The sequence below is a fragment of the Mobula birostris genome, chromosome 17 (genome assembly GCF_030028105.1).
Source record: "Mobula birostris isolate sMobBir1 chromosome 17, sMobBir1.hap1, whole genome shotgun sequence".
Lineage (NCBI taxonomy): Eukaryota > Metazoa > Chordata > Chondrichthyes > Myliobatiformes > Myliobatidae > Mobula > Mobula birostris.
Window position 1 is genome coordinate 51872223 of NC_092386.1, and position 21616 is coordinate 51893838.

A 21616-nucleotide genomic window follows, 5' to 3' on the forward strand; every position below is an offset into this window, starting at 1 on the left:
GTTCAGGAAATTTTCCTTATTCAGGACATAAAGTCCCAACTAGAGAATGTGTGATACTAAATCTCATATTTGGGAATGAGACAGGACAGGTGACAGAAGTTTGTGTAGGGGAACGTTTTGCATCTAGTGATCGTAATGTCATTAGTTTTGTCATGTGTGATGCCAAGCAGAGCTACCGGATGGACGATGCTAATGAGAGAGATAACGGAAGACAATGGAGAAACATTCAAATTGCTAATAAGAGAGAAGAGAGGGATTAACGAGAAAGAAACACAATTCAGATATTGACAGACTGTTTGCTTTGAACCTGAACTGTTTGAAGTTTGATGGACAGGTGATACCCCAGCAGGGGGATAAAAAGAGCAGGTTTGCTAAGGCACAAGACACGCCACGAGACCCTGGAAAGAGCAGTGTGCCCCCACAAGTTGGTGGGGTTTGGAGGACTGGTTCGCGGAAATCGGTCAGAGGCTCACAGGGTGTAAAGGTGTGATCGGTGGGAACCTGGGGTGTGTGTCCGCCCTTGCCTGGGTTCCGAGTTCACCGCGGAAGAACGATCGTATCCAGAACGGAGGGGTCACAGTCGGTGACCACAGCGGGATCAGAAGACATCAAAAGGTCTGCCCAAAACCAACTGCATCTCTCACTCTCTCTCTCTCCAACGGTACAACAACAGCAATTACTTCGAACTGCACTAAACTGAACTGAACTCTGCTTCACTTAAGACTGATCATTTTACCCCTAGACTGCGACAGAGCTTGGTTGATTCCTATTACCTTAGTTCTGTGTATATGTGTGTATTATCATTGTTAACCTGTTACATTTATATCCTTGCGATTAGTGTACTGTACTATTTATTTCTTTAATAAAACGTTACTAGTTCCTAGTAATCACAGACTCCAACGAGCGTTCCATTTCTGCTGGTTTGGCAACCCAGTTACGGGGTACGTAACAGTTTCAAGGTAATTATGGAAAGGGGTAGGTCTACTCATCAGCTATCCTGCTCCTGATGCTATCAGAAAGGATCTGGCAAGTGTGGATTGTGATAGGTTGTTTTCTGGCAAAGATGTAGCTGGTAAGTGGGAGTCTTTCAAAAGCGAAATTTAGAGAGTACAGAGTTTGTATGTTCCCGTCAGAATAAAAGAGAAGATAACAGGTTTAGAAAACATTGGTAATCAAGTGATACTGAGGCCCTGGATAAGAAAAGAAACGAGGTGAATAGCATTTATATCTAGGTAGGAACAAATGAAGTACCTATGGAGTACAAGAAATGCAAGAGAACATTTAAGAAAGATATCAGGAGAACTAAAAGAAGGCATGAGATTGCTCTAGCAGACAAGGTGAAGGAGAATCTTAAGGGCTTCTACAGATATATTAAGAGCAGAAAGATAGCAAGGGACAAAACTGTCCTCTGGGAGATCAGAGTGGTAATCTCTTCATGGAGCTGAAAGAGATGGGGAGATTTTAAATGGATTTTTTGCATCTGCATTTCCTCAGGAGATGGACACAGAGTCTATAGAAGTGAGACAAAGCAACTATGAGGTCATGGACCCTGTACAGATTATAGAAGAGGAGGTGTTTGTTATCTTGATTCAAATTACGGTGGATAAATCTCCAGTGAATGACAAGGTGTTCCCTTGGACCCAGTGGGAGCTAATGTAGAAATTGCAGTGCCCTAGCAGAGATTTTTAAAACATCCTTAGCCACAGTGAGGTGCTGGAGGATTAGAAGAAGCTAACGTTATTTAAGAAAGGCTCTAAGAAAGGGCCAGGAAATTATTGGCTGGTAAGTCTCACATCAGTTGGGTGAAAGCTATTGGAAAGTATTCAAAGGGACCAGATATAGAAACATAGAAACATAGAAAACCTACAGCACAATACAGGCCCTTCGGCCCACAAAGCTGTGCCGAATATGTCTTTACCATAGAAATTGCCTAGGGTTACCCATAGCCCTCGATTTTTCTAAGCTCCATGTACCTATCCAGGAGTCGCTTAAGAGACCCTATCGTATCCGCCTCCACCACCGTCGCTGGCAGCCCATTCCATGCACTCACCACTCTCTGCGTAAAAAACTTACCCCTGACATCTCCTCTGTACCTACTTCCAAGCACCTTAAAACTGTGCCCTCTCATGTGAACCATTTCAGCCCTGGGAAAAAGCCTCTGACTATCCAGAGGATTAATGCCTCTCATCATCCTAAACACCTCTATCAGGTTGCCTCTAATCCTCCAGCGTTCCAAGGAGAAAAGGCCAAGTTCACTCAACCTATTTTCATAAGGCATGCTCCCCAATCCAGGCAACATCCTTGTAAATCTCCTCTACATTCTTACTATGGTTTCCTCATCCTTCCTGTAGTGAGGGAACCAGAAATGAGTACGGTACTCCAAATGGGGTCTGATCAGGGTCCTACATAGCTGAAACATTACCTCTAGGCTCCTAAACTCAATCACACAATTGATGAAGGCCAATGCACTGTATGCCTTCTTAACCACAGAGTCAACTTGCACAGCAGCTTAGAGTGTCCTATGGACTCGAACCCCAAGATCCCTCTGATCCTCCACACTGCCAAGAGTTTCACCATTAATACTATATTCTGCCATCATATTTGACCTACAAAAATGAACCACTTCACACTTATCTGGGTTGAACTCCATCTGCCACTTCTCAGTCCAGTTTTGCATCCTATCAACATCTCACTGTAACCTCTGACAGCCCTCCATACTATCCACAACACCCCCAACCTTTGTCTCATCAGCAAATTTACGAACCCATCCCTCCACTTCCTCATCCAGGTCATTTATAAAAATCACTACGAGTAGGGGTCCCAGAACAGATCCCTGAGGCACAACACTGGTCAAAGACCTCCATATGACCTGTCTACAACCACTCTTTGCCCTCTGTGGGCAAGCCAGTTCTGAATCCACAAAGCAATGTCCCCTTGGATCTAATGTCTCCTTACTTTCTCAATAAGCCTTGCATGGGGTACCTTATCAAATGCCTTGCTGAAATCCATATACACTATATCTACTGCTCTACCTTCATCAATGTGTTTAGTCACATCCTCAAAAAATTCAGTCAGGCTTGTAAGACACGACCTGCCTTGACAAAGCCATACTGACTATTCCTAATCATATTATGCCTCTCCAAATGTTCATAAATCCTGCCTCTCAGGATCTTCTCCATCAACTTAGCAACCACTGAAGTAAGACTGACTGGTCTATAATTTCCTGGGCTATCTCTTCTCCCTTTCTCGAATAAAGGAACAACATCCACAACCCTCCAATCCTCCAGAACCTCTCCCATCCCCATTGATGATGCAAAGATCATCGCCAGAGGCTTAGAAATCTCTTCCCTTGCCTCCCACAGTAGCCTGGGGTACATCCCATCCGGTCCCAGTGACTTATCTAACGATGCTTTCCAAAAGCTCCAGCACATCCTCTTTCATAATATCTACATGCTCAAGCTTTTCAGTCCACTGTATGTCATCCCTACAACCACAAAGATCCTTTTCCGTAGTGAATACTGAAGCTAAGTATTCATTAAGTACCTCTGCTATCTCCTTCGGTTCCATACACACATTCCCACTGTCAGACTTGACAGGTCCTATTCTTTCACGTCTTATCCTCTTGCTCTTCACATACTTGGAGAATGCCTTGGGACTTTCCTTAATCCTGTCCTCCAAGGCCTTCTCATGGCTCCTTCTGGCTCTCCCAATTTCATTTGTAAGCTCCGTCCTGCTAGCCTTATAATCTTCTAGATCCCTATCATTACCTAGTTTTTTGAACCTTTCATTTCTTTACTTCATGACTAGATTTACAACAGCCTTTGTACACCATGGTTCCTGTACCCTACCATCCTTTCCCTGTTTCATTGGAACGTACCTATACAGAACTCCATGCAAATATCCTCTGAACATTTACCACATTTCTTCCATACATTTCCCTGAAAACATCTGTTCTTAATTTATGCTTCCAAGTTCTTGCCTGAAAGCCTCATATTTCCCATTACTCCAATTAAATGCTTTCCTAACTTGCCTGTTCCTATCCCTCTCCATAAGTATTTGGATAGACAGGGGCTAATTAGGTATAGACAACATGGCTTTGTGTTTGGTAGGTCGTGACTTACCAATCCTATAGAGTTTTTGAGGAAATTACGAGGAAAGTTGATGAAGGCAAGACAGTGCATGTTGTCTACATGGACTTTAGCAAGGCCTTTAACAAGGTCCTGCATGGGAGGTTGGTCAGGAAGGTTCAGTCACTTGGCAGTCAAGATGAGATTGTATATTGGATTAGACACTGGCTTCACGGGAGAAGCCAGAGAGTGATGGGTGCCTCTCTGATTGGAGGCCTGGGACTAGTGGTGTGCCACAGGGGTCAGTACTGGGTCCATTGTTGTTTGTCATCTATATCAATCATCTGGAAGATCATGTGGTAAACTACATCAACAGTGAGAAAGACTATCAAAGCTTGCAGCAGGATTGAATCATCTGCAAATATGGGCTGAAAAATGCCAGATGGAAGTTAGTGCAGACATTGTTAAGTATTGCACTTTGGGAAGATCAACCAGGGTAGGTCTCATACAGTGAGCAACAGGACACTGAGGCACGTGGTAGAACAGCGCAAGTGGTGGATGCAGATTTAATTTCAACAATTAAGTGAAATTTGGATAGATGTATGGATGGGAGTGGTATGGAGATCTTATGGTCCAGGTGCAGGTCAATGGCACTAAGCTGATTAATGAATGGGCACAAATGAGATGGGCCAAAGAGACTATTTCTGTGTTGCGGTGTTACTTGACTCTATGACACCATGACAAGGCACACCAAGCTTTGATAGCTCATCTTACCATGCCAGATGCATTCTATTTAATTTACCAAGAAGTAATTGGGAGATTTGTATCATTCCTGATGTTGATCATCAAATAACAATTAAAACCAATCCTCACAGTCAGTGCTCTGTTAGCATTTGATTATCGGATTGTGAGTAACTACAGCACCATCTCTGTATCTTTTGGCCTCCTCATTCATGTTTTTCCTTGTTGTGCACATTGAGAAAAGTTGGCTGCATCAAATGGACTTGTATTGAGTTGATGTCAAAATTTCCCTCCATTTATTTTATTTCAGTGAAAGAGAAAACTGAGCGTTATGTAAAATCAGCAGTCAAGACATAGTGAGTAGACTATATGTGCAAGGTGTGTGTGTGTGTGTGTGTGTGTGTGTGTGTGTGTGTGTGTGTGTGTGTATATATACACACATGCGTGAAGGGAGTGCAAAAATGGACATGTAATGTGAGGTTATGCATTTCAGCAAGAATTTGTGCACTGGCCCCTCCAAAAACTGGCAAAATGTAAAATCCTGAACAAACCCCTTCCTAACATATTACTGTAAATCAATTTCATCCCTTTATCCTTTCTTCTTTTCAGTATCACCAACAAATTTGCTTCTTTCCAATATTATCAATTCATTTTATTCAGTTAAATACTGAAAGCAGTTTTTCCAGATGTCACAAAACTTGGAAGCATAGTGAAACTGAGGAAGCTACTTGAGGTTTTTGCAGGAATGGGTGGAGATGCCACACATGAAACATAGAAACATAGAAACATAGAAAATAGGTGCAGGTGTAGGCCATTCGGCCCTTCAAGCCTGCACCATCAGTCAGAACGATCATGGCTGATCATCCAACTCAGAACCCTGTACCTGCCTTCTCTCCATACCCCCTGATCCCTTTAGCCACAAGGGCCATATCTAACTCCCTCTTAAATATAGCCAATGAACTGGCCTCAACTGTTTCCTGTGGCACAGAATTCCACAGATTCACTACTCCCTGAGTGAAGAAGTTTTTCCTCATCTCGGTGCTAAAAGGCTTCCCCTTTATCCTCAGACTGTGACCCCTCGTTCTGGACTTCCCCAACATCGGGAACAATCTTCCTACATCTAGCCTGTCCAATCCCTTTAGAATTTTATACGTTTCAATAAGATCCCCCCTCAATCTTCTAAATTCCAGAGAGTATAAGTCTAGCCGATCCAGTCTTTCATCATATGAAAGTCCTGCCATCCCAGGAATCAATGTGGTGAACCTTCTTTGTACTCCCTCTATGGCAAGGATGTCTTTCCTCAGATTAGGGGACCAAAACTGCACACAATACTCCAGGTGTGGTCTCACCAAGGCCTTGTACAACTGCAGGAGTACCTCCCTAATCCTGTACTCGAATCCTCTTGCTATGAATGCCAGGATGCCATTCGCCTTTTTCACCGCCTGCTGTACCTGCATGCCCACTTTCAATGACTGGTGTATAATGACACCCAGGTCTCGTTGCACCCCCCCCCCCTTTTCCTAACCGGTCACCATTCAGATAACAATCTGTTTTCCTGTTCTTGCCACCAAAGTGGATAACCTCACATTTATCCACATTAAATTGCATCTGCCATGAATTTGCCCACTCACCCAACCTATCCAAGTCACCCTGCATCCTCCTCACAGCTAACACTGCCGCCCAGCTTCGTGTCATCTGCAAACTTGGAGATACTGTATTTAATTCCCTCATCTAAGTCATTAATATATATTGTAAACAACTGGGGTCCCAGCACTGAGCCTTATGGTACCCCAATCGTCATTACCTGCCATTCTGAAAAGGTCTCGTTTATTCCCACTCTTTGCTTCCTGTCTGCCAACCAATTCTCTATCCACATCAATACAATACCCCCAATACCGTGTGCTTTAAGTTTGCACACTAATCTCCTGTGTGGGACCTTGTCAAAAGCCTTTTGAAAATCCAAATATACCACATCCACTGGTTCTCCCCTATCCACACTACTAGTTACATCCTCAAAAAATTCTATGAGATTCGTCAGACATGATTTTCCTTTCACAAATCCATGCTGACTTTGTCCGATGATTTCACCGCTTTCCAAATGTGCTGTTATCACATCTTTGATGACTGACTCTAGCATTTTCCCCACCACCGATGTCAAGCTTACCGGTCTATAATTCCCCGGTTTCTCTCTCCCTCCTTTTTTAAAAGCAGGGTTACATTAGCCACCCCCCAATCCCCAGGAACTAATCCAGAATCTAAAGAGTTTTGAAAAATTATCACTAATGCATCCACTATTTCTTGTGCTAGAAATGCAATGCAAGGTGATACACTTTGAGAGCATTGACAAGGAGAAGAAATATAAACTGGAAGGCACAATTCTGAAAAAGGACCTGTGGCAAAGATGTGCAAGAACTGGCGTAGACTCAATAAGTTGAACGGCCTCTTTTTGTGATGAAGCCTTCTCGGTGTTTCTACAATTATGCACTGCATATCACATATCCCATCATGCACAGAGTGACAATCCAAGACCAAAAAATTGGACTGTGCTGACAACTATTCTTGAATGGCAAGGGACCCACTGGAATGCCATTGAAACCCAGGGACCATGTCATTGACTAGTTAACACCCTCAAAACCATGATCAGAGATATTTAAAATCCATTGTTTAAATATAATTACTGTAATCCTTTTGGATGTAAAAAGAACTTATCCATTGTACTTCCTAAAGGCTGGGACAATTGAAGTTGGTGGTATTACTCTGCCAACAGCAGAGATGAAATCTGAAACTGTCTTAGAGAGGAAAGGCAGAGCGTACCAACAAACAAATTGATTTTTTGTCTGAAGGCAAGTGTTCGGTGGTGTTCTCCATAGCAGAGTATTGGAACTACTGCTTTATGATGTGATTAATGACCTGGGCATGGATATGGAGTCTTAATTTTAAAATAAAAGTATGCCATACAAAATTGTGAAAAAAAACTAATTCCTTTAAATTGGAGTTCAACATCTTTTAGTGCATTATAGATCTGAGGTGGAAAGTTCTAGCACCCAGATGATCTGAAAAAAAAATCACAAAGTCAGGCCAAAATATATCAAAGATAGCACTGTGGGATTTAGTGCATGACTTCATAAGCAATAATGGGACCTGTGTGATTCCCATTTTGAGCTGCCAGCAAAGATCACAGATCCTGCATCAATGCCATGCTGAATGCTTGGAAGCAAGCCAGTGCTTACAGAACACTCCCCATGGCATTAGAAAATGTTGCCATGGAAGTGAGGAAAAATACAGGCAATGGATAACGCATTGGGTCATCCCTGCCAAATGCAATGGATCAACTGGTATGTCACAAGTGGCCTTAAGTCTCTGTAAGCCATGGGTTGAGGACCAGTGAGCACTACCAGAAATTCACAAGGAATTGTAAGTACAAAGCAAGTGATCAGTGAGTTCTTTAACATATTGTTAGCCACTGAGAAGGGGAGCTGGCGAATGCTGTGTACAGTGACAGCAATGTGACAGAGCAGAGTACTTAACCGTGATCTCACCGTAACCCTGTGTAATCTGCACGTGCTTTTTGTGAGTGGGCAGCGAAGAACACTGATGTAACTCACAGGCTTTAATTTCTCTCAGCAGTGAAGTAAAGATAAGCACCTGACCTGTGACATTAACTGTGCAAAGGTTACTGAGAAACCATCAGGTCTGCCAAGGTGAAGTTCCTCAGGCCAATTTTATGATAATCGCTAATCCACCCAGGACTGATGATATGTGATGCAAGCAGGTACAAGCAAAGAATTTATGCATAATCTTGTGCCAGTGGGTCCAATTCCTTGACACAAAGAAGCAATGGGCTTTGGGAGGTGAAATTTGCAGACGTATGGCAGGTGACCTATAATTATGAGAAGAATGATACAATGCATTCTCGGGAGAGGATCGAGGGCAGGTAATATAACTACATCATGTAATTCTAAAGGGAAAACATTCACAGAGATTTGTGATTATGCAAACAAATACTTTAAATTGGCAGCACAAGATGAAACGGCGGTTAAAAATAATGGGTCTTTGAATTTATTTAAGGAGGCACACAGAAAAACAAGGAAATTATTCTTTATAAATCACTAGCTAGGTCTCAGATGGGGTATTGTTTTCAGTCCCAGGCATTCAGATTTTATTAATGATGTTGAGGGAGAGTACAGAATAATTTTATCAGAATATCACCAGTGAACAGTGATTCTGTAAATTGGAGGCTATTCCCTTTAAGAGTGCTGAGGGTTAAGAGGTAATTTGACAGAGGTGTGAATGATCGTGAAGCTGTAACACGTGCAGAAATGTTGCTTTGTACAGTAGGTACAATGTCTGGAGTGTATCATGTGGAATCATGGTGTTAGAAAGTGGAATAATAACTTTTAAGAAAGAAAATTGTTTAAATTGCTGAGGGGAAAAGTTGTAGGGCTATGGGGTTAAAGTGAAGGAATGGAATTAATTTGATTGCTCTTTCAAAGGACGTGCATCAGCACAATTTATCAAATGCAATTTGTATTATACGCAGCTTTATGAAGATTGTGTTGCAGTGCTCCGGGGATGGGGGTGCTGGCCAACAGCTCGCCCTGCATTCCTAGTTGCAAGCACTATTTATTGTCCTTGTTTTAAAATGTGTTTGTGGAATTATGGTGGGATGTTCAAGTTAATTTATTGGTACATTTTAGCTTGGGTCATACAGTTATTCACTTGTGCATTTGTGATTCGGCCTGACTATAACAAGGATGTGCAATAATCACCTCCCCCAACTGTATTTGACTGAAGGGGTTCCCTCCCCGGGTCATAGCGCCTGGTCCGTTTTTGTGTTTATCACAATAAAAATGGCTTTCGAGTTAAACGAGCTTTCTCATCTGTCATCACAGACCAAATGCTTGCCTTGTTGGTGTTAGAAGTGAGATTAGAAACTGACAGTGAGATTGAAGAGCTATGTTGGATGGAACACCTTAAGACCCAAGGATTGAGCAATATGCCTCCCCCACGTCCCCAGGCTGGGCACCCAAAGACGGGGCACTGATTCGGGCGGAGGACCTGGGAACCAAGCATCGTGCCTTGCCAGAGAACCCCAGTGGGGCAACCGTACCCTAGCTCCACAACCTGGGGGACACGGCGGAGCACATCACTCAACTCCTCGGGGCCCACACCGGGGAACTCAAGATACTGCAGCCACAGGAGGGTGGACAACATGGCGGGCATCACCGACATCACAGGAGCAAGAGGAAGACTGATGGGCCTCAGCAATTCATGCCATATCGTCCACCCTAAAGCTCCTCAGATACAAAGGTGCCAGCCTCCTGGAGCCTTACCTGGTGCAAGTCTAACTTGCCACATGGCACAACAGGTTGGGCCCCACCGAGACAGCAGTGGTGCTGGAGGGGGATGCCCTGCGGGCCCTTCGAGACCTAGTGCCAACTGAGCAGCAGGACTACAGGGCCCTCGTAGTGGTTCTGGAGCAGCGTTTCGAGCAGACGCTGCTGGAGGAAGCATTGAGGGAAGAACTGGTCAGCAGGTGGTGCCATGTGGGAGAAAGCCTGGGGGCATTAGCCGCAGATCTCCGCCACTGTGCTTGGCATGGCCAACCCCATTTCCCTCCCGCGGCCCGAGAAGAGCGCCTTCGTAAAGGCAGGGATGCATCACCGTCATCGCTGGCCGAGGTGCTAGCAGAGGCAGAGAAGACAGAAGCAATTTTAGCCTCTCAAGCTGTTGCAGCATCATCTCACACACTGGGAGCCCGTGAGGCAGGTCCGACCAGCACTGCGGCGGCCCCGCTGCGTGTCACGGAGCGATCCCTGCTACCGGTGTGGTGAGGCAGGCCATGTGGCCCTGAACTGCCCCATACCAGCACCACGCCACAGCCCAGCGCAGCCACTGGGAAACGCCAAGCGGGCAGTACTCCTGCGCCCTCCAGCTGGATTCCTGCATTGTCGCCTCTCCAGGTTAGCCGTTTGAGTGAAGAACAAGGTTATACGTGAACTGCGTAATTGAGGGTATCAGATGCCACACGTTGGTGTACACGGGGACAACCATCACCATCATCCGTCCGGGTGTCCTACCCAACACAGACCAGCTATCCTTGCCTGGGTGGATGACAACAGCAGTCCAGCCGCCTTCAATTACCAGCGACCGAACAATGATGAGAGGGAAGAGGTGGCTGCTCATCGCAGTGGCGAAAAGCACACTGGAGCACAAGGTCTAGCTACCTGACATCCGGGAGTCCTGCATCATTGGCCTGGACCTGTTGTCTCACTAGGGGTCCATGTGGATCTGCCAGGGGTAACACTCTACCTTGGCACTGAAGCCGTGGCTCTCCGGCAGAGAAACTCCAGAAAGCAGAGCTGGCGGAGGCAGCAACAAACACTCACTGGTCTCACAGAGGCCTACCGCAGTGTAGCACAGCTCACAGTGGCCCAACGCCACACAGCAAAACCAGGGACAAATGGTGGTGGCAGGCACCCAGTGGCGAGGTAGACCTTCCCACCATCGACCAGGAGCTGCACGGCGAGCAGCTGAGCGATCTGCGCTGTCGCAGGTGAGGGAACGGCTGAGCGTGGGATAGGGCCCAGAGTGGGCAGAGGTGTCCAACCCAGATTCAGAGACCAAAGGCCTATAGTCTCAGTGGAGCGTGCTGGAGATGCACAACGGGTCACTCTTCCAGCGGTAGCCATTCTCTGACAAGGACAGATATCTCCTGCAGCTGGGGCTCCGCGCCGTGGTACTGTGGTCAGTGCACAGGCTGGTGAGGGCTGGCCATTTTGGGGTCGCAAAGCTGCGTGAACGCTTCTATTGGTCTGGGCAGAGGCATGACGTGGAGCCATTCGTGCACTGCTGTGACACTTGCATGTTCCAGAAAAAGCCGGGCTGCCAGTCTAGGGCGCCAATGCAGCAGAACCTGGTGGGGATCCCAGAATGGGTCTACTGCCCCACCCGGAAGAAGGGACTATCCCCCAAGCTTGGAAGCCATTAGAAGGGGCCGAGAGAGGTGCTTGGCTGTATCTCTGATGCGGTATACCGGGTTGCCTGAGCAGCGGAAGGCAGCCGTGTTGCACTGGGATCGGTTGGCACCGTATCAGGGCTTAGTCACCACTGAAGGAAGGAAGTGACACTCTGGGTGCCCTGCCTCTCGCCTCACCAAGCAGTGCCTCCCATGGGCCACCACTGGGATTTTTGGCTTTTGTTGTGGACTCTGGATTTGCTGGGGATGGCTGACCGCTCAGGTGTGGGCAGTGTAGTGCTCTGGGGAGGGGGCATGGTCTACAGCCCACTACAGCATTCCTAGTTGCCAGTATAATGTATTGTTTTTGTTTTAAAATGCTTTTGTGGGATTATGGTGGGACGCTCAAGTTCATTTATTGCTACATTTTAGCTTGGGTTAGACTGTATTTCACAAGTGTGCTTGTGGGTTACCCTGACTGTAACTGTGGTGTGTGATAGTCACCTCCCCTATCTGCATGCGACTGAGTGGGACCTCTCCCCAGGTCATAGCATCCGGTCTCTTTTTGAATTTATCACAATAAAAACGGCTGTTGGTTAAACAAGCTTTCTCATCTCTCATCATGAACCAAATGCTCACCACAGCATGTTCTGTGCACAGGCTGCATCAAGTCAATGAGTTAGATAAATGTCTTTCTGATATTTTGTGTAGGTGCTTTACTAACATGAGGGGAGTGAGCAACTGACAAATTCCCTGGACAACAAACCACTGAGGAAGATTTCAAATAATGCCCATTTTAATACATTTTAAAACAGTTTCAGGGACCCAGGCCATTAGAATTACTCCTTAAAATATTATAACTGAACATATTTGAGTCCACTTTGAAGCTCTACAGAGATAAATGAATCTGCATTTCGAAATTAATGTGACATACTTAGATCCTTCACATCTGTATGTCATGCCCGCCTGTTGCTAAAGGTTACCAGTAAGATGATTACCTTGACCTGATTATGTTTTCCTGAGATAACAGTTTATTAAGATTTATATTTAACCCAAATGGGAGGTGTTCTATAGAGCTAAAACAATACAAATCTCAAAAACAAGAGTGAACTTAGCTGCCTACACTGGACGGGCAGATAACATGAGGCGATGAGCTGACTACTTACTAAATGCTTATCTGATTTTCTTACTTATTTAAGCCAACTTAACAACATTATAAAACAGGAAACCGTCTACAGCTCACCAGTGAGAACAGTTAATTTTATGTGATTATTTATGGTTCTTACTTACTTGTGACCCATCTCATGTGCAATTGTAAATGCCAGATTCAGTCCATTGTCCTCAGCAAGAACACACTTTCTTTTCTCACTGCACATTCCACTAAGATATGCTATACCTGCCAAAAGAAAATACTAGTAAAAACAAAATCTAAACAGTAACTCATATAGATAAATAATAACTCAGTCTGAAAGACTTACAACTTTTTAAAGGTCTATAGTCTTAACATTTATTTAAACAAATTTTGTTTAATGTTATTGTCTGAGTCTTAAGATTGCAATAAATTTTGAAGTACAACATAAAGTTAGCAAAAATGTAAATGTAATTGAAGCAAAAATGTTTTAAGTGTTTTCTTTAAAAATGTCACATGTACAAAAAAAACACACCAGATTTCAAGTAGCTTCAATTATTGCTTCTATGATATTAAGTCAGCAGAATTTCATATCTGAGACCATCACATTAAAATAGTTAAATTATAAACTGACTATTTTAAAAACTTTGAGCTACATAGCCATAACTTCTCAAAGTTTATTCAGCCACTGACAATCAATCTTGATTATAAATCAAAATCAACACAGAGTAAATGTTGGAAATCTATACTAAATTTTCCTAGAAACGATTAGCAGGTGTAGGAAGAGAAACAGAGTGAGCAGTTCGGATTGCTCACCTTTCACCACCAGTATATCAATTTGAATGCATTAAAAAAAACAAATCAGAGCTGTGAATGAAACAATATAGGGTCAAAATTCCAGAAATCCTAACTTATGAAATAAGAGACAGACCCACTATGCAGTAAGATCATTGCTGATATTTTACCTCAGCACATCCTTACTATTCCAGTCCAATTTCCCTTGATTCTGTTTACATCTGAAAACCTATTGACCTCTATCTTGAATATCTGTGACTCCGCTATCTTTTTGGGCAATAAATTCCAGAAATTGATCATTTCCAGAAGAAATTTCTTTTTGCTGTCCTGAACGACTGACCCCTTATTTTAATACTATCATTCTTGATCTGCACCCCAGAGCTAGGCAAAATCTCAAATCCACATCTACCCTGTCAACCACCTTAAGAATGACGTGCATTTCATTAAGTTCACCTCCTACTCTTCTAGGCCCTAGTAAGACGGCCTCTCCTTCTCTGATATCTCCTATCCCACCCCGTATCAACCACCAACGGAGTGAATTTTCTCAGTACTCCCTCTATTGCAGATATATCCATAAGTAGGGAGACCAGATGTGTATAAAATTTTCCAGATGTGATCTTCTCTGTGCCCTATGTAATTGGACCAAGATTACTCTACTTACAACTAATTGTATATGTTCGCTGTACCTGCATGTTAACCATCAGTGCACAAGGATACCCAGGTCCCTCAGAACACCAACACCTTTCACTTTCTCAATAATTTGCAACTAACCACTTTTCCATTCCTTCCACTGACATGGATGATATTTAATCTTTCCATATTAGTTTCCACCTGCTACATGGAAAATAAATCAGTTTTCTTACTTTTAACCAATCCTCAGTCAATACCTATATATGTTCCTCACTGCTGCGCTCTCTTATTTTGGTAAACAGCATCTTGTAAGAATTGAAGGACTTTTAAAAATGAAATGGTTCCTGTTATCTATCAGACACAAGAGATTCTGCAAATGATGTAAATCTGGAGCAACGCAGCAAATCAGGCAGCATCTATGGAGGGAGATAAACAGTCAACATTTTTTGGGCCAAAGTCCATCATCAAAGTCAGGAGCTAATGAAGGATCTCAGTCTGAACGTTGAGAGTTTATTTCCCTCCATAGATGCTGCCTGACTTTCTGAGTTTTCTCAACATTTCAAGTGTGTTGCTCCTTTTATCTATATGTGAGCTCAGTTTCATAAAAAAGGGTATAATCTAATGGCTTTTAAAGATATGTGGTGGCAAAGAGCAGGGTTAGAAAAGAAAGAATACAGGTAGTTGATTTTAGAGAATGGGATAAAAGACATAGTGAAGATGGACCTTGGCTCTGAAAATCAAGTTATATCAATTTATTTTTCATTCGAAGGATCTGAATTTGATTTTCTGCAAGAACTGTTATTTTTGCAAAGAGTTTGATAAGTTATTAAATGAGATTTACTTTGTTTAAAAGTTGTGATGTTGGAGAATTGTTGTGAAAAGAGTTAAGTTATAAATATATATTTTTGGGGGGTTGAATTTGAATTTTTAGATATACTGACTTGAACTGGAACTGAAGTTAACCATAATACTTAAGAATAGAAATTCAATTAGTTCATAACTAACTAGGGATAAATAAAAAGACAAGTGTTAGTCTGTAAACCTTTAAATAGGGAATAACATTAGATGTAATTAATTTGAGAAACTGGAATAATAAAGGTTGTTCTAATGAATCTCACTGATTTTAACTAAAAAGGAATTTGTTTTTGTTTGATATTTGAGATTTGGAACCTAAGTCAGAATGCTGGAATTTTGATTTGTTCTTACTCATCTAAATATTTTGTATATATTGCTATTTTTATAAACAAACTTACCTCCAGAAGTGTGTGTTTACTATTCACTGTCTCCTTTCGATACCTAGAGCTTCTGATAGTCCACTTGCACCTAGTGCAGTACTATGTGATTTGATTTTCCCATAAAGAGTGCAGCAACCAGTCACTCAAGATAAGACAAACGCTACACAGGTGTTACAGTCAGGTAGACACACAAATGTGCAGGGAACAGAGGTATGGAAACAATTTAAGGTAGAATAGATTTAATTTAATTCACCTCATGTTTGGCACAGGCATCATGGGCTGAAGGATCAATTGAGTAAAAGAGGTAAAATTAACATAGAGCAACACTGAAATAGCAAATAAGAGCTGGAGAAGTCGAGGGCTAATGATATTTGGCATAAAGATGAATCGCAGAGTTCCTTCACCTGGTGGCAAATATAAGAATACATTGCTCAAGAGTTGAATGATATTTCCTGAAATATAAGAATTTAGCAGAGGAATAAAAGACATAAAGCAGTCGGCAAAGGTGGAATGGTTTAGGTCAGTTTGGGGCTTGAGCAGCAAGACATTTGGATGCCACTATCAAGGAAACAGCAGGTTCATAAGCAGCTGAAAGCATGGACGATGAAAGCATGAAAGGCCAGGGGAGTGCAGAAAAGATTACAGATTTTAGCAAGGTCAAGGCAACGAACTGAGTTAGAACATACATTTGTGCTTTTAAATTTGATGAGATCAAACTGAGAAGGAGGGCAAGCACAAGAGTGTTGGGGAAGGTGAAAGGTTACAGACAGATGAGATTTAGAAAGCTAAGAGACTGATAACAAAGAAGTTATTGGAATCAGGTGCAGAGATGAAAAGGGCCATTTGAGTTAAGACACATAGGGAGGGGCTGGGCAAGTTAGGTGCAGGTAATTGCTCTTCTGAAGTGGGTACAAAGGTCAGGGTAGAGGCATTGATGTGAAACAATGAAGTTAAATAGTAAAAGTGAACAAAATTAATAGATAGAAAAAGAGCTTAAGCTTGATACTAATGATGAATTTCCAATTTTAGCCTGCATTGCTTTCTGCCTTCTCTTTCATTTCAGATATGAATGGAGCCTCTGCTGAACAAGCTATTCTGCATCAAATACTGTCTCTCCCATGGAGAACTGACCACTTTTTCCCCTTTGGGTTTGATGAATGAAATTTAAGATTTTTGGCCACGTACAATTTACAGACAAGTGCTGAATCAGTGCTAAGTTTGAGACTGAGGTTACCACTTCGATCATCTAAATGATTTTTCAAGCCTTCTTTTCTTCAAAGATTAGCAAATCTCACGAAAATTAATGTTCCAGTGACTAACACCAGGGAAGTAATTTGCCACAAGCACAGAATGGATTTGTTACAGTTGTCAAAGATCTTGACTGTAAACAACGTACACAAACGTAAGGGATTCTGCAGATGCTGGAACTTCAGAGCAACACACACAACAGACATGAGGAACTCAGCAGTTCAGGAGCATCTATGGAAAGACACAACAGGTGGAATTTTCCAGTGGCCACCCATTTCAATTTGACTTCCCAATTCTCATTCCGACATGTCATTCCATGGTCTCCTCTACTGTCACAATGAGGCCACACTCAGGTTGGAGGAGTAGCATTTCATAATCTGTTTTGGTAGCCTCCAACCTAATGGCAGGAACATTGATTTCACTAACTTTTGGTAATTTTTCCTCCTCCCTTCCTCCTTTTCTCTTTTTTTATTCTGCATTCCGGCTCTCCTCTAACTCCTTCCCTTCTCCACACCTCCCTCTCGTGCCACTCATTCTTCCCTTTCTCCCCTGGTTCACTGCTCTCTGCTATCAGATGCCCTCTTTTTCAGCCACCTTTTGCGTCTTCCACCTGTCACCGATCATTCCCTCTCCTGCACCCATCTACCTACACACTCACCTGCTTTCACCTATCACTAGCCGACTTGTACTCCTTCCCCTTCCTCCCAACTTCTTATTCTGTGACTTCCCCCTCACTTTCCAGCCTTGATGAAGGGTTTCAGCCCAAATCATCGACTATTAATTCCTCTTCATAGATGCTACCTGACTTGCTGAATTCCTCCAGCATTATGTGTGTGTTGCTCAACAATATACATAAACAAGTTTATACCATTTAGCCCCACACAAGAAAATCCCCAAAACTAATTCTGTTACAACTGCTAAGTGTTTCCAGAAATAACTTTGGATCTTATTTTTACGGCTCAGCATAATTTCCCAAAACTGGTCATCTCAAACTCCTAAGCGGGTCCGGTCCGACTTCCAACTATGTTTTACTGATCACGTGCCCTGAATAAATTCACATGGGAACACTTGGAATTTCTATTTGCAGTCATGATATTTGCCTAATTATAAGAGATTTGGCCCCATAGAAGCAATGTAAGAATATCAGGGAAAAAGAAAATGTTAGAAGTATAGGAGCCCAGAAAGTTATGTGTGGAAACAAGCAAAATGCTTAAGGTTTTCAGCATATTAGAACATATTATAATTTATAAATGTATTAATGTATTTAAATCATTATAATGAATGTACTAAAATTTCACCCCACAATGGGTCATATTTTCTTTCTCTAACTTCCTTCTCTCCTAAATGCACTAATCTGCTTTCACAAGTGCAACTCTATTGATAATGGTTGACTTCCAGTATATAAACTAGTAAACTGGTAAGTTGGTTTATTATTGTCACATGTACCAAGGAACATTACCTTGTTTTTCTTAGGCACTGGGGCGATAGTTGTCATTTTTTTAGCAAGCGGGAACCTCAAACTGAACCAGGGAGAGGTTTAAAATGTTTGAAAATACCCCTGCCAGCTGATCTGCAAAAGATCAATGTACATGGCAGAATGTGTTAAGCTCATCAGGATGGGATGCACTGTTCCAGCGATGCTACCTGACTTCATTTGGAACCTGTTATAGCACATAAGCTCTGCTACAAATGATGACTGCTCTGGCACACAGTTCTGGACTGGTATTATTTCTTGGCACTTCTGATTGTTTTCTGTAGGTTGTAACGTAATTTCTTGTAAAGGTCAGGTTCACTTAATTTTTGAAACTGCAGTCCTAAACATCAGTCGTGAGTGGATCTCCTGATTCATCTACGATTCCTGGTTGAACTGGGAACGGTCCTCAAGACTCTTGCTGATAAAGTTCCTGTCAATGGTGATATATTCATCTTGGCTTGCTGCTGAGCTAGAATGGACCTGATGACTTGAATGGCCTGCTTCTGTACTTTATAAGCAAATGAAGAAGAAGAAGAAGAAGAAGAAAGCCCTTAACTCCAAGTGGAGTCAGCAGGACGCTGTCATGACAGCGTTTTTTTTAGCAGGCTTTCATATTTTGACGAGGCAGAGTTGCTAGCTCGACGCTCAACCCAGCACGGATGGAAAGCGTGCAAAGGATTCGAACTCGGGAGCCTTCGCTCTGAAGTCCGGCGCTGATGCCACTACGCCACCAGCTGGCATAAGCAAATGAATTCAAGTTGTCAATGCCGTATAAAAAGAGAGAAACAGGATGAGGCATTTTATTCTATGGGTCATTCTCTAGGAAAATGAGCCACAGCCACCAATGATAAAGTGATACAGGAAAGACTAAACTTCAAGGTCTGAGGGGAGAGAACAGGGAGGAAGGAGAACTAGGAGGTGGAAGGAGGGAAGCAGGGCAGAGGGAAAGGAGAAGGCCTATGGATCGCTTTGGGAACAGAATTGTTTTTTTAAAAAAACAGACATGAGTTGCATATCTATTTCATGCTTGCATCTGCCTAGAAATCAGAATTCACCCATTTTTGGTGTGCTAGACCATGGCTATATTTAGCAATAATGTCTAACAGTATAAATGCAAATAAGAAAAAAAAAATCAAGAGCTTGCCAAAAATCTAATTTGGAACAGTGTTAGCATGGTTTACACCCAGTATCTTGTGCTAAATCAGGACTATGCAGTTCCTGATGAGACCACACCCAATTCCATGTATCTTATGGCACTTGGCTACACAACAAATAGAAGAGGGTGTAGGTCCTCAAAGGCCCAATCCCCTTGAAAGCCACAGAGCAGTAAGACACATCAGCTGCCATGAAGAAGACAATGTCTACAGGAGAGGGGACAGTAACTTACATAATCGCTCAAATCACCCCAGGCCATGGAGAAATGTCTGAAGTACCAGGAAGCCCTCCTGGCATCCCAGAAGAGCCTAGCACAAGGTAGAACTCAGTAGTCTCTCCTCAAAATGATAAATCCCACACAATGGAGCAATGTGGAAAGAAACTTCATGACTTCACATGAGATGTCAAGGAGACCTGCAGTTTGGAGATACTCACAAAACTTAATACAGACTTTTAAGTTGTTTAAATGAGGTGCCATTCATTTTAAAGACAGAGGGATTGTTGTAAGCTATTGAAAATAGCTGTTGAAGCTATTCAATCATGTGTTACATTCAGGGAAAATACTAGAACAGTAAAATGGAGAGATTAATAAAGTGAGATAGAATGGAAGGTTCTCCCTGCTAATACCCATGAATTTTATTTTGCAGAATTCTGGTGGAAGTCTGCTCAGGAATTGTTTAATATCCTTGCAGACAGCGCCTGCCTCCTCTGCAGAAATATGAGATGAGACAGTGGATGCTGGTAACAATCTTTGGTAGTTGACACCTTTGTCCTGCGTTCCAGACTCTGCCTCCGCTCCAAGGTTCTGCATATTCTTTGCTACATTGTTGTTATGCACTGCATGCTGACAAAATATCTGCGATCCGTGGTGAATGCTGCAAGGAGCCCACAGAGTGCTATGGGAATAACATCTCAGCTTCAACAGGCCTCAGCTAAGTCCATTTTGCTGAAGTATTTCCCTCCAGAAGGATTTGCAAAGATATTCACTATCCTGGGCAGAGGGTATTGATTTACTTTCTGTACTGGGTTGACAGTGACCTTAAAATCACAACAGATCTGGTTACTGGAACTACTGGGGCCCTTGCAATCATGAAAATAATTTCTTCAGCTTTGAAGTGATCTAGCTCACTGTTTACATTATCAAGGATGTTATAAGGAATTGGAAGGACTTTGTAAAACTCGGGTGTGGTATTTGCATTTAACACTATTTTACCATTGGTATGTTTGAGTTTTCTAATGCCAGCTTTGAACACCGCTGTGGCATCATCCAGTATCTTTCTTAATTCACTTTCGGTTTACTCTCTTGTAGGAGATGTGGCACGCAAATGGTGGATAAATCAATTTGTAGTTGTCTCAGCCGATCAGAACCCACAATGCTGGTCCTCCTCTCTTTACCACATGCAAGCCCAATGTGGCTCATTGGCTACTGTAGTTCACTGTTATGAATGTCATTCCCACAGGAGTTATCTTTTCTCAAATATAGGCTCATAGTTTGGTATCTGCAGGCTTAAGATCAGTATCATTGAAATGTCATTCAAACTCATTTTGTGGAATAACTTAAACAGCCGAGCCAAGGTCCAATTCCATTTTAACTAATTTGCAATTCACTTCTGGTGTAAGCCAAATTGTTTGTCTCATTAGTGTTCACGTTGTAAATCTCAAGGCTAGACAGTCCTCAGTAACTCTCAGCATTATCAGAATTTTCATCAACAGCATACAGATTAGTGTTCTTTATGAAACTGCAACCTGACTTTTAATCTTTTTCTCTTTCCTAAGCAGTCCATTTACTTCGCCTGTCCAAGATGTTCTTTGTATGTGCCCTATTTTGTTGTGTTTTCTGAAAATTTCATATTTAAACCTGCTTTGGTCTGGTCTATGTGAACCCCTGTCACAACGGTAACACAATTTGTTTAGCCAGGAAGATTTCTGTTTAAGTGTTACAATTTTGTTCACACCACTTTCATTCCCAGCTGCATCTCAAATGCCCCTCCAGCTGCCGTTTCTATTGATACAGATATTTCAACTGCTCTTTAAATGTAAGTTGTACTTCAATTAGGAGCCGTTTTTGAATACTTTCTTGTAAGATTCCACAAACTAAACAATCTCTCAGTGTATCATCAAACTCATCATTGAACTGACAATGCTTAGACAATTTCTGCAATTCAGCTACATAAGCTGAAATGA

At 42.5% G+C, this 21616-nt stretch overlaps 1 protein-coding gene across 5 annotated transcripts in view; it reads right to left on the reverse strand.

Annotated features, from left to right (window-relative positions):
• The window catches only part of LOC140211678 (A disintegrin and metalloproteinase with thrombospondin motifs 19-like), a 387009-nt gene that overhangs the window by 245941 nt on the left and 119452 nt on the right, over positions 1–21616 (reverse strand). For all 5 annotated transcript variants that reach the window (XR_011889546.1, XR_011889548.1, XR_011889547.1 and 2 more), the window contains one exon: positions 13057–13162. Coding sequence is in view for 2 of the 5 variants with exons in the window: in XM_072281716.1 (XP_072137817.1) it covers positions 13057–13162 (106 nt within the window). In the remaining 3 variants the exon portion in view is untranslated. The remainder of the gene's footprint in view (positions 1–13056; positions 13163–21616) is intronic.